This window comes from Cydia pomonella, chromosome 5, assembly GCF_033807575.1.
Source record: "Cydia pomonella isolate Wapato2018A chromosome 5, ilCydPomo1, whole genome shotgun sequence".
Lineage (NCBI taxonomy): Eukaryota > Metazoa > Arthropoda > Insecta > Lepidoptera > Tortricidae > Cydia > Cydia pomonella.
The window spans coordinates 1961225-1974574 of NC_084707.1; the positions used below are offsets into that span (position 1 = coordinate 1961225).

At 36.8% G+C, this 13350-nt stretch overlaps 3 protein-coding genes across 3 annotated transcripts in view; 2 read left to right on the forward strand and 1 right to left on the reverse strand.

The window, feature by feature from the left end:
- Positions 1–3699, forward strand: part of LOC133518395 (laminin subunit alpha-2-like) — a 136343-nt gene extending 132644 nt beyond the window's left edge. Inside the window, exon 5 of the mRNA XM_061852071.1 lies at positions 3522–3699. Coding sequence (XP_061708055.1) covers positions 3522–3679 — 158 coding nt within the window. The 3' untranslated portion in view covers positions 3680–3699. The remainder of the gene's footprint in view (positions 1–3521) is intronic.
- The window catches only part of LOC133518390 (uncharacterized), a 194504-nt gene that overhangs the window by 63476 nt on the left and 117678 nt on the right, over positions 1–13350 (reverse strand). The window lies entirely within an intron of this gene.
- LOC133518202 (laminin subunit alpha-2) overlaps positions 3737–13350 on the forward strand; it is a 51935-nt gene continuing 42321 nt past the window's right edge. Inside the window, 4 exon segments of the mRNA XM_061851829.1 lie at positions 3737–3850; positions 3967–4045; positions 10192–10205; positions 11732–11903. Of these exon segments, the coding sequence (XP_061707813.1) occupies positions 3737–3850; positions 3967–4045; positions 10192–10205; positions 11732–11903 (379 nt within the window).

Below are 13350 nucleotides of genomic sequence, written 5' to 3' on the forward strand. Positions count from 1 at the left end.
ATCATATCATTTGCATGACTTTGTTTCATACTCAAAAAAATAGCGACCTAGCCCCAAAATAAGCAAAATTGTACGATGGTAACTAGCCGACGATATACGGTCACGTCTGAAAATATCGATACAAAAAAGTACCAGAAATATGTATACACGACTTTATTGCCCTTATATTGGGATAGTGAGAACATATTTTTGGCACGTTTTTCGTATCGATATTTTCAGACGTGACTGTACATACGTATATAGATAAATACATCAAATATTAAAATAATTAGTTATTTGTTACTTAAACATAGGCCAATCATTCATATAATATAATATAATGAATAAACTAATTATTGTTAATCACCAGTCATGCTAATATTAAGACTGAGTGATTTAGGCTTCTGTGGGTTTTCGAATTAATTCATAGTCATTACAATTATTAAAAAAAAAAATAGCTGAAGAAACAACTCGAATGTGTATTAAATTACTTTGATCCATAAAAGATAAAATACAACCTTTTCGAGTGGGTGTGGTGAAATAGTAAATTGTGTCACAAGGGAGTGAAATAACATATTGATGGCGTAGAAGACTGGGAGTGCATTGAATCTTGAACGAAGGGATTCAAGTGTCAACGCCGTAGATGGAAATAATTTTGCTTTATACGTGACACTGCAAAATCTATAATTGTTGGTGCAGTAATAGTACATTACGATACAAGTGCGAAAAATAGGAAATTCGAAACGAGTGGCGATAAATTAAAACACGACCGAAGGGAGTATTTTAAATCGATAAGAGTTGCGAATTATCTATTCGCACATGTATCGTACAACGTTTTACAGTACATATGGCCCTTTAAATGTTTGACACAGTAACGTAATATGTTTATTTGCGCACTAGTGCGATAAAGTAGCACCATATGTACTGTAAAGAATATTTACTTACTTACTTTCACATCATTATTATGTTTTAATATATCTATAAGCTAAAAAATTGTATACACGTAATCGAAGCGATTACGTACGATTACAATTTTTTTAGCTTAATTAATCGATTATAAATTATTTGTACCTAATCCTTTATGTGTATTTTCATATTTTATTGTGTAAATATTTTATACTGGCAATAAAATGTCCTACCACAGAAAAGAACCACTTTGATTCCCCCCTAGCAGGAAAGATAAAACCCTATTCCAAATATAAAATAAATATTATAGGACATTATTACACAATTTGACTAAGCCCCATAGTAAGCTCTAGAAGGCTTGTGTTTTGGGTACTCAGACAACGATATATATACTATATAAATACATAGAAAACACCCATGACTCGGGAACAAATATCCGTGCTCATCACACAAATAAATGCCCTTACCAGGATTTGAACCCGGGACCATCGGCTTCATAGGTCACTACCTACTAGGCCAGAATGATCGTCAAATATCATGTAAGCTTTAAGGGGCCACTGATTACCAGTTCGCCGGACGATATCGGCCTGTCAGTTATTCGCAAGAGCAGACAATCGCGAATAACTGACAGGCCGATATCGTCCGGCGAACTGGTAATCAGTAAAAATTGTAGGTTTTAACTTCTTATTTTAGAATGACCCAATGGAATCTTGTTTACAACTGTTATCCGACTACTAGCTGTACAAGTGCTTTAATAATAGCCGCTTAATCTAGCCGCGGCGCGCAAAATTATGTGCACAGATAACAAAACCATGTAAAGTGGCTTACTCTTGTAATTATGCTAAAAGCTTTTGTATATTTAATGGAGAAGTTCGTTCAAAAAGGTTACGTTCGATATTTAATCTTAAGAGATTTAAAATATGGTTGAAAATGTAAATGGCATCAAAATTGTTGATGAGATACGCGCGTTAAAAAATGTGTTAAGAATTCTGGTAAGTACATTATTGTTAGTAGCAAAATTTAAATTTTAGAAATAAATTTAGAGATTGTCATTTTATCTCTTTGTCTGATGTAGAATTTAAAACTTTTTGATTGATTGATCTCATTATTTTTTTTACTGTCGGTAAGGTTGCCAGAGCTCAAAGATAGTGCGGTGTGTTAGGGTCGACAATACGCATGTAACACACTGGACTTACAGGCGTTCATAGGCTACGTTGACTGCTTACCATCAGACGGGCCTTATATGCCACCGACGTAGTACCTAAAAAAAACTTACGTGTTTAAATATCATTTTATGATCGATTCGATCATACCGAAATTATTTCGAGTAATTTCTCTGCTTTCTTTTAAAAAAATGGTATAACAGTTAAATTACAACCTAATTATTTACATTAAAAGTTTCATTTCTCCACTACCTAAAGGTTGTCTGGAAGAGATCGCTCTGTAGCGGTAATGCCACCTGTTGTTTACCTCTATCTTTATGTATTATATGTGTTTCTATTATGTACATTTATTCTGAGGTTAAATAAAGAGGATTAGTGTGTGTGTGTGTATGTGAGTTCTGTTATAAGCAATCCAGTATGGTTCAAATCCAAAAAAGCGGCCAAGTGCGAGTCGGACTCGCCCATGAAGGGTTCAGTACCATTTATGACGTATTAAAAAAAACTACTTACTAGATCTCGTTCAAACCAATCTTCGGTGGAAGTTTGCATGATAATGTATATCACATATTTTTTTTAGATTTTTCATTCTGTTATTTTAGAAGTTACAGGGGGGGGGGGACATTTTTTCACTTTGGAAGTGTCTCTCGCGCAAACTATTCAGTTTAGAAAAAAATGATATTAGGAACCTAAATATTATTTTTGAAGACCTATCCATAGATACCCCACACGTATGGGTTTGATGAAAAAAGATTTTTTGAGTTTCAGTTCTAAGTATGGGGAACCCATTTATTGTTCTTTTTCTATTTTTGTGTAAACATCTTAATGCGGTTCATAGAATACATCTACTTACCAAGTTTGAAAAGTGTAGCTCTTACAGTTTCGGAAAAAAGTGGCTGTGACATAATCGGACAGACAGACGGACATGACGAATCTATAAGGGTTCCGTTTTTTGCCATTTGGCTACGGAACCCTAAAAAGCGTCTAATCTGGGGTCCCAGCTTGCTACTCGACCAACACCAACTACCACATCCACCAAATGGTCCAAATGACGCAGCCGTGTGCTACTCTAAGTCTTGGTAAAATAAGGACGCCCGTCATTTCCTACGCACGTCAACGTCACTGTGCGAGCGGAACTGCCCGCGTAGCCAACGTGCCTATCGCTCACGCTCCGTGGCGAACGAAACGCAACTGTCACAGTCGCACTAATTTAGAAGAGTGATAGAGAGAGAGATGACTACGCTACGCTACGGAGCGTCAACTATTGTACGTTGACAACGCGGCCAGCAATAATATAGCTATGCGCGTGTTAGATAGAAAATTACGGGTCAATGTACGAATTTCTCCGTGCGTAATACTTTAACTCAGTTGCTAGATCGGGTTTTGAGGACAGTCTTTCCTTATAGACGGTCTTCACCTTGACCTTATCATTGTAATTTGTGTTGTGTTGTAACGTAGTATTTTTTTTTGTTCCAGGGTGTAACTGTTCGCCGCTCGGTTCGGAGAGCAGCGTGTGTGACATACGCTCCGGACAGTGCAGATGTCGACCACACGTCACGGGGCGCGCGTGTGACACATGTGAGGTAAGCTGGCCACTGTTCGCCGAACCGAAAGGCTTGGAGCAGTGTGTGTAGGATTCGCTTCGGACAGTGCAGATGTCGACCACACGTCACGGGGCGCGCGTGTGACACATGCAAGGTAAGGTGGCCACTGTTTGCCGAACGGCTCAGAGCGTGTGTGTAAGATTCGCTCCGAAAAGTGCAGATGTCGACCACACGTCACGGGGTCCGCGTGTGACACATAAGGTATTTAAGCTGGCCACTGTTCGCCGAACGGTTCAGAGCAGTATGTATAGGATTCGGTCCGGATAGTGCAGATGTCGACCACACGTCACGGGGCGGGCGGAGCTTACCACTGTTAGCTTCTCGGCTCGGAAAGAAGCGTATGTAACATACGCTCCGAACAGTGCAAATCTCGACCACACGTCACGGGGCGCGCGTATGACAAATATGCGAGGTAAGCTTACCACTGTCCGTCACTGGGTTCGGAGAGGGGCTCTACTTTTTCCCAATAAGAACACGATATACCCTTAAACGGATCCCCACTATTTTTGGTACACCATGCATAGGGAATTTACTTAGTCAATTTCCAGGCAATTAATTAGAAAACCTTATTCCTTTACCATCGATTTATCAATACGCTAAATAGTTTTACTACCACTCCATAAATCACGAATTCCAAATAGACATAAACACAACGAATTAACATGACTGCGAATTTCCACAACCTCGTATCTCATACAGTGCAACTATTGAAAACGACTCTATTTCTAGCGTGTTATGACTTAATTTCAAGGGGATTTGTATGTTGTTTAAGAGATTATGTAAAGTAAAGGATACCTCTGATTAGTTCAACATTCCTAGCGAGATATTTCTTAGAATCTATGAGCACAGTTTAGCGTACCGTACATTCTTGGAACGATAATTTGCTACAAAATTCTAATTCTACCGGATGGACTAAGGGATTCTACACACCGTATGTTAATACGTGTTTACGTATTAATATTTATACAGGTGGCAAAAGATATGTAACGATAAAAAGATATATATCTAAGGACGGGCCTTACGTATTCACCATACTAATTTTATTTAGAAACACGGTTTCAGAAACAGAAATCCACGTGTTTCCGAAACACAGAAACAGTTGCGGTAAACACTATTGTTTATCGCCAAGTTCATTGTCTCAGACCGTCCACACTGAGTAAGCTAAAAACATTGTTTCTGTAATCTGCATAGTGTTTCAGAAACAGTGTATCCCAAACATTGTTTATAGTTATAGCGAATACGTGACTTGATGATGGCACTTTCACACTTTGTGGTCACTGCAAAATTTAAGCAAAGCAGTGTTAGTTAAGTCCTATTTTGAGACAGATATTTCTTAGTTAATTTCCAACCAGTAAGTAGCTGAAATACACGAAAATGTTGCAAAAGTTACTTCACTTCATTTCAGTCCAATGATCAAATCCAGCACTGGCATATTACTGGAATAATGTGAACTGACACTGGAATATATTCGTTCCAGTAAACATTCCAGTCCAGTGACTGGATTGATGGTCTAATTTTTGTTTCCAGCTCGCCCAATCCAGTGCTACTGGAATAGTGTAGACAGCCAATCCAGTGGTAGAATAAACGTTAAATAAATAAATAGTGAAAACGTATCTTTGGTTTGGTAACAATGCTCCATAAATTCACTGGAATGATGAAAATGATTGGAATTAATGTACTTAAACGTTATCGTCAGGTCCAAGCAAAACCCACTAATATTACCACTACAAGTTCATAGCCATAATTGACCATATTAACAATGATACCAGAGTCAGACCAAGCTAAGTTGGCAGCGATTTTGATAGGGTAAAGGCACTAGTAGTCAGCCTTTTTACGAAATTTCTATGTTCAAGATCGTCTTATTTGCCCACTAATTGACCAATAGGAATTATTAATGTTTCTTCTCTTCAATAATTCAATAAATTATTTTGTTTAATAAGAATAAAACGTACTTTAATTTAGCTTTTGGAAATATTTAATTAAATATAATGAAAGGGCCTTTTTACCAGTAATCAGCCCCCTGTGTACCAATAGACAGCCTTTAAGTAAATTAAACTATTGGATTTTGTACAAAAAAGTAGTTCCCGTTAGGCAGCCCCTTTAAAAAATACTTTAATATGGATTTATACTTATTTTGTACGTTTTCCAGATAGATTAAGTATTAATTATGTGAAGCAGTGCACATACTTTTTAACAAAATATCACAATTCGGCTGCTAACGTCTGATCATGTATCAAACGTAAAGAAAAAAATAATATCAATAATTTCCGCCCTGATTCTCACAACAAATATATACACTCAAAATAAATTGTACTTTATTATTACAACATTAAGATTCAGATCAGTGTAACAGTGAGGCATACAGTTAGGATGTTTCGTTTTGGTCAGTGTAAATGTCAATGTGACAGTTGTGTGAAAGGTTTGTTGAGGCAAACGTGCTATTTTATCGACTTGGAAATGCTAAGACCGTTAATACATTGAATAAATGTGGCAGGTTGGGTTGGGAAATAGGTCATTTTAACCTTCTAAGTCCTAGAGGCCTTTATAAAGGCTTTTACAGTACATTTGGTGCTACTTTACCGCACTAGTGCGAAAATTAGCATATTACGTTAGTGTGTCGAACATTTAAAGGGCCATATGTACGGTAAAACGTTGTACGATACATGTGCGAATAGGTAATTCGCAACTCGTGTCGATTTAAAACACTCCCTTCGGTCGTGTTTTAATTTATCGCCACTCGTTTCGAATTTCCTATTTTTCGCACTTGTATCGTAATGTACTATTACTCACTAGTGGCCTATGACAAAACAGAAATTCTCGAACCACCTACGTTCGAGAATGTCTGTTTTGCCATGGGTTGACTGGTAGAGAATGTCTTAAGGAATTAAGTCCGCGATTCATTCTTATATTTATTGTGCACAGTATTAAAAAATAAATAAATTAGCCCATGTTATAACTTTTGACAAAACTACCAAGTACTATAATATATTACCATATGTAACCATGTTAGACATTCGAAAATAATATATACTTGCTTAGTGATATTATAAGCAACTTAGGCAAGCATAGAGTTGTGCAGTTTTTTTATATACTACATCGGTGTTAAACAATCATACGGCCCGCCTGGTGGTAAGCGGTTACCGTAGCCTACATGCGCGTTGCCAACCCTAACACCTCGCACCCTGTTTGAGCTCTGGCAACCTCACTCACCGGCAGGAACACAACATTATGAGTAAGGTCTAGTGTTATTTAGCTGCGATTTTCTGTAAGGTGGACGTACTTCCCCAATTGGGCTCTGCTTTAGATCTGGAATGACATCCGCTGTGCTGTGCCCTACCACACAAAGCAAGATGACATCCACAGTGCACATACCTCTCTTTTGAGCTGTATTTGAGAACTGTTTAATACAAAACATATAGCGTGTAAGCTTAGCTTAAGTTATTTTTCTATATAGCAACATATTTTGTAGTTGCCCTATAATTTGCATGTGGCAACTCGCTCTCTTCTTTCTCGATCCGAACCGACGACACGTCCCGCGATCACCTTTGTAATAATTTTTAATATAAAAGTGAATAAAAGTACATTTAAACTTAAAAGGCGCATTTTGTATTCTCCAAGAACATTCTCTGTTTTGGATAGGGAATGTGCTTGCTCGAGCATATTTCCCATAGTAAATCGAGAACGTTCTCGAGAACGTCACAACTACAGGCAAGCAGTACCGCTAACTTTGTAACATTACCGCCGCGTAGCAATTAAATGTCACCGAAGTCGGCCACCGTGCTTAATGGCCGCCGTGTAGGCCGAGAGCCCGCAACGATTATATAAGCTGTATCTGTTTTTACACTACAGTTCCTGAAAAGCGGAAATCCAAATTAGTTCGGCTCGTCTACTAATATTTTGGATACGCCTTAAGGTGGCTACGTGAGCAAGTTCCTTCAAAGGAAGTTAGCAACTAATAGTAAGCCGTTTTAAATAGGCTTTAAAACCCGATATACAAGCGGAGACCTCTTTTGTAAGCTTAGAGAGTTAAGGTGCTCAGAAATTGACTGAGAATCCTTTGTTCCATAAAATAACAAAACATATAGATGTTCGTCATCATTTTGTTAGAGAAGCTGTCGCTAACAATCTTGTAAAAATTGTTTATTTGTCAACATCTGAAATGCCCGCAGACCTTTTGACTAAAGGTTTAAGTAGTGTAAAGCACAATTATTTTGTTAGTAAAATGGGCATTCAGAACATTGTGTAGTGTAGTTAGATTTAATTGTTATTTTGTTTTTTGGATACTACACTTAGATTATTTTGATAAGTTGAGGTGTTAAAATATGTATCTAAATAATCTAAGTTAATTACTACTAGCGCCATCTGTTATACACGATATGTAAACTGTACATGTGTCATTGTCTGTGACATTGAAAAAATAAATCAGTCTCTATAGTCCTTATAACTAAATAGGATGTCAAAATATTTAAATAACGGTCTCTGCTTTAAAATATACGAATACCTAATCCAAAAAAGATGATTTAGCTCACGTTATTTTAGTCACTCGCGCGATGTGTTTCGGTGAGCCTTAGTCTCCATTTTCAAGCATTAACAGTAGTAAAAGTGCATGTGAGTAGCGTTTATGATGGATTATTACACAAGTTAAACCGTATTGTTTGGCTTAAGTTAGAATTACTCACGAGAGGTTAGTAACAATAGTATCCTGAAAACTTTGGCAGGTAAGATGGAGGCACCATTACTCAAGCATTGGAATGGTCTGCATGTGGCAGCAACAGATGCTAAGAAATGATACATCTAGATTGCCTAGATTTTATTTTATTTTATTTATTTTATTATAATATTTTTTGTGTTGTCTTAATGTGCCATGTGTGTGTGTTATTAGTTATTTGTAAATTCTATGTTACTAACCCCAATCAATTTTAAGATTCTCTGTACTGTACTAACACTATATGGATGTCCCTAGATTCGATACATATAAATAATTGAAATTGAAATTGAATTAATTAAATTCAGTTAGAATACCTGTTAAATTAAGGTATTACTTAATTTCTTTGTTATATTATTTAACGCTGTTTTGTTTATTTTAAGTTACCTAGCCCATTTTTTTTTTCTTTAATGTCTGCAACTACTACTGTTTCAGTTTAGTCAAATAGTTGGCTGGTTAATAATGCCTTTAGGTATTAAGTTCGACATTTGTGTTTATTTTTAACAAGCTTTTATTTAACTTGTCCTCTTAGTATGTTAGTTAGTGTGGGTCAAATCTTGGAAGCTAAATTTGACCCACTTCCGAATTTCCGTTTGAGCTGAAATTTTGTATACGTATGTAAATTGGATGGAGATGCGAATTATTTTATTTATATTTTTATTTTAATATTATTATGACATGGAGCTGATCTGATGATGGAGATAGGAGGTAGCCAATGGCCATGAGAACTCTGTGATTATTCAACGCAAACTAATTGTATTTGAGGATGTTATATATCTCTTGATGAATATTAGTTGCATGTGGAAGGAAAAGTACAGATAAAAACTCGTACCAAAAATGAAATTTTTGACTAAAACTTATTATATTTTGCAATAAAGTTTAAGTAACAGATAAGGCCAAGTCATAAACGCGGTAGATCTCACACTATAAAATCTGCGGCTTCCCATTGACTAAATAGTATGGATTCCTAGAAATAGAAGTGTTTAGTCTCACGTACGTGTATTTATGAATGTTAAAATCACACAAATTACCAACGGCCCGATTCGAAGAATGATTAAAACACGTTTAAGATCTTGGTAACTAAACGACGTTTATTTTGCTTCCGCTGTGATCCCAATAAGATCTATCTACGATATTTCTAACGTCAAAGTGACATTGGTTGCCCGAATCGAGCTGCTTCTGTCAATTATACGACACACAAACGATATCTAAATGAGAACTTATCTAAACCAGAACTTATCGTTATCGTATCTCATTCTTCGAATCGGGCCGAAAGTACTGTTTTGGGAAAATCATCTAACAAATCGGTCAGATATAATAAAATCCCTATAAGTGTACATTCATATTCCTAGAATGCTCAGGTCCAGCTAACCACGTATTTGTGATTTTATGATCCTTTGATCCCCTGTCATCTCCCATTGGTCGCTAGAAACTGTGTCGTATGAAAATAGATGCTGTATTGAAATATTATTTATTACTGTCTGTCTGGTTTCATTATTAGTAACTATGTTAAAAAGTTGACGGTGCGGTGTTATATAAATATTATACAATCGTACTTATTATTGGATTATACTGATTATAGGATTGAAAAAATTGATAAGGGCTTGTGCACAAATCACGCGAGGTTTTTTCGGCTATTTTTCGACCTCCCTTCTCCTTGGTGATATTTGGCGAGGTTCTCGGTTTTCGAATTTTGCATGAATTGTTTTAATTATCAGTATAAAAGTACTATCATTTATGTGGTAAAATACAAAATTCATTTAATTCAATGTGGTTCAGTGAAGGGGACGGACTGAAAATCAGCGCTGCGCAGTCAATTTGTAATGAAATGGCTGACGCAGCGTATGCTGAGTCCGTTCCTTTTGCCGCGCATGCCTATTTTTTTTTAAGTTAAACATTGTATTTTGTGTGGCAATAAATGGTTTCTTATTCTTATTCTTATTTATTGCGCTATCGTACACAAACATGACAATTTATATTACATTAAAAAATTTACACTTCAGAACTGTTACAATTATTTAACATTTAAAATGCACAACGTTAATATTCAAGTCGCGCCGGCGGTCTACTGGCTTCAATGACATTGTAACAGTTTTTCGATCAGGTCACGTGTCCGTCTTACGAATTTTCAATCTGACGAATCTGTCGGTCACGTGACCTGTCGCGTGTTTAACATTTTTTCCCCATCACAAAAAGTGCACAGCGCCGCTAAAGAAGTTTTCACTTCAAAAATATGTGCAACGCCCGTGTGATTTTTTGAAGGCCTTTTTGTTACGGCACGAATCATGGGACATTTAAGAAAAAAAATCGCAACAATTGCAATTGGCTAGGCTAACAAATATCGATGAAAAATTAAACTTGAGCAGCTCTATTGATCTTGTTTATGGTAAAATGTTGCCAGCATTTAAAAATCAATCAAATCATTTATCTACTTACATACCATCCCATTACTGGTGCCAGTCCCATCATATGGGTGTTTACTATAAACGGGTGAAATCGCGGGCGGAAACTAATATTTTATAATGTCACACCAAGCTTTATCCGGTAGAGGGCACTGGAAAAAGAAGCTTTATAAAACCGCTATTCATTGAAAGAAATCGGCATCGTTTCTCGACTGAATAATGGATAAGACATACATTGTGGCACCGATCCCCGGCTCACTTTTCTACTCGGAAACAATTCGCATAAAAACACTGCTATATGTTTCATATTTATATTGACGATAACCTTTAGCTGTTTCAAAAGATGCGATTTGCATGATAATGATTTTGAAAACAACGCCATCTCTTATCACCTATTAAAAAACTTTACGATATCTATGTACCTACTTATTTCAAAAAATCGGCTTTTTAATATCGAGTTTATTTGCTTTCTATGATCGTCAAAACTGACTGTTTTTTGTTAAACTTTGTAATAGACAGATTTATGTAAATAAATAATAAATAAATATTTGGGGAGAATCCTACACAGATCGATCTAGCCCCAAACTAAGCAACGCTTGTACCTACTATTAGGCGACTATATACATACTCATATACATAGAAAACACCCATGAACAAATACCCGTATTCGCATAAATAAATGCATTTACCGGGTTTTGAACCCGGGACCAATTGCTTCATAGGCAGGGTCACTATACCCACTAAACCAGATAGGTCGTCATGTATATGTTATTGAATTTTAGTTTTTACAGTCTTCATTCTAAAATTAAAACTAGCATATTTTTTCATTAATTTAATCTTATAAATGTCATATACTATGAAAAAGTGACCAAGGCCTCCAGTGCCCCAGAAATATAAATATTTTCTGAAAATAATTTACTTAATTTGTTCTAATACTTCTAATAGTAATTTAATCTTATCTTGTCTTAATTACAGGAAGGCTACTGGGGTCTCCGTGAGGGCGGATGTCGGCCGTGCCAATGCGGCGCGGGCGCCGCCGCGTGCGATCCTGTCACCGGGCAGTGTGCGTGCGCGCAGGGCGTTGGGGGCGACTCGTGCGATAGATGTCTTAGAGGATACTATGGGTTCGGATCCAATGGATGTCTACGTAAGTGCAAGAGAGATAGAAGTATGGCAAAGAGGCATGTGACCTAGTCATCGGCGAGTGTGCATGCGAGTAGGGCATTGGCGACGACTCGTCTGATAGATGTCTTAGAGGATACTATGGGTTCGGACCCAATGGGTGTCTACGTAAGTATATGATGAAAGAGATATATATCTGAGGGCACGGTAGTGCCTCCACCAAGTTGAACAAAGCGCAGCGCCTACCTACCTTTTCTCGAAGCGCTTCGTTGTTTTTTCGAACCCTCGTAACTTGGGTTTGGATTATACCAGATAAACAAAATTCTCGAGATATTATTAAGCACAATTTAAATAAGCAAAAAAATTAATTGCATAGCACTGTACTGTAGATTGTATTCATGTCTAAAAAAAAACGATTTCGTCACTGAATCACTCACTCACTGATAACTTTTTGACAGTGCCTGCCTTATGGTTTCGTCTTAGCAACATTTTACATGAAAATATATATTTTGATGGGATTTATATATTGAGGGAGAGAAATGACAGGACAGTGTGCTTGTGCACAAGGCTTTGGAGGGGATTCGTGTGATAGATACCTTAGAGGATACTATGGCTTCGGGCCTAATGGGTGCCTACGTAAGTATCTGATGCTAAAGTAAGATGGGTATAAATAAAGAGAGAGAAATACGCGATCCTACTTGATGTCATAGTTGGTCCCATTGAGTTCAAGATCTGATGATAAAATCGTGGGGAATTCAAAGGAATTCTTCGCATATCCTATAATAGTCGAAGAATTCCCGGGGAATTGCCTATGCACACATTAGTGATTTGTGTAATATTCGTAGGGGCAGATCAAGATACGCTGGCAGCGCTTTTGGTAGCCCAGACAATGCCAATGTTATTTTAAACGTCAAACATGTATGAAATTATGACGTTTACTGAACACTTCGCTGCCAACTTAGCTTGGTCTGACTCTAGTAGCTCGTGTATTTGTATTCTCTCATAGCGATATTTAATTGATTGAAAATATTTGTCAGTATTTCCAGATGGCATAATTGTTTCATTTGTAGCGACCGCTAAATGATGTTTATTTGCTCTAGATTATGTTTTGGATAATCTCTGGGTATTTTGGATAAAATAGAACCTTGGAGAATGTTAATGTGAATAGTTATGAATGTGAATGTTAATGTGTTGTGCAAGAAAGACATGATATAGTGTTGTTTGCAGATGACACTTCCCTTATATTTAAAGTGAACAGAAAGGAAAATAGATTCGAGAGCATTAATGACGCGCTATCTACCGTATTAAACTGGTTTACGGCAAACAATTTGCTTTTGAACGCAAAGAAAACCAAATGCATCAAATTTACGCTACCTAACGTCAAGCAGGTAAATAACAGCAAGATTAAAATAAAAGGTGATACGCTGGAATTTGAAGATCGAACTGTTTTCCTGGGAGTCACTTTAGACTCA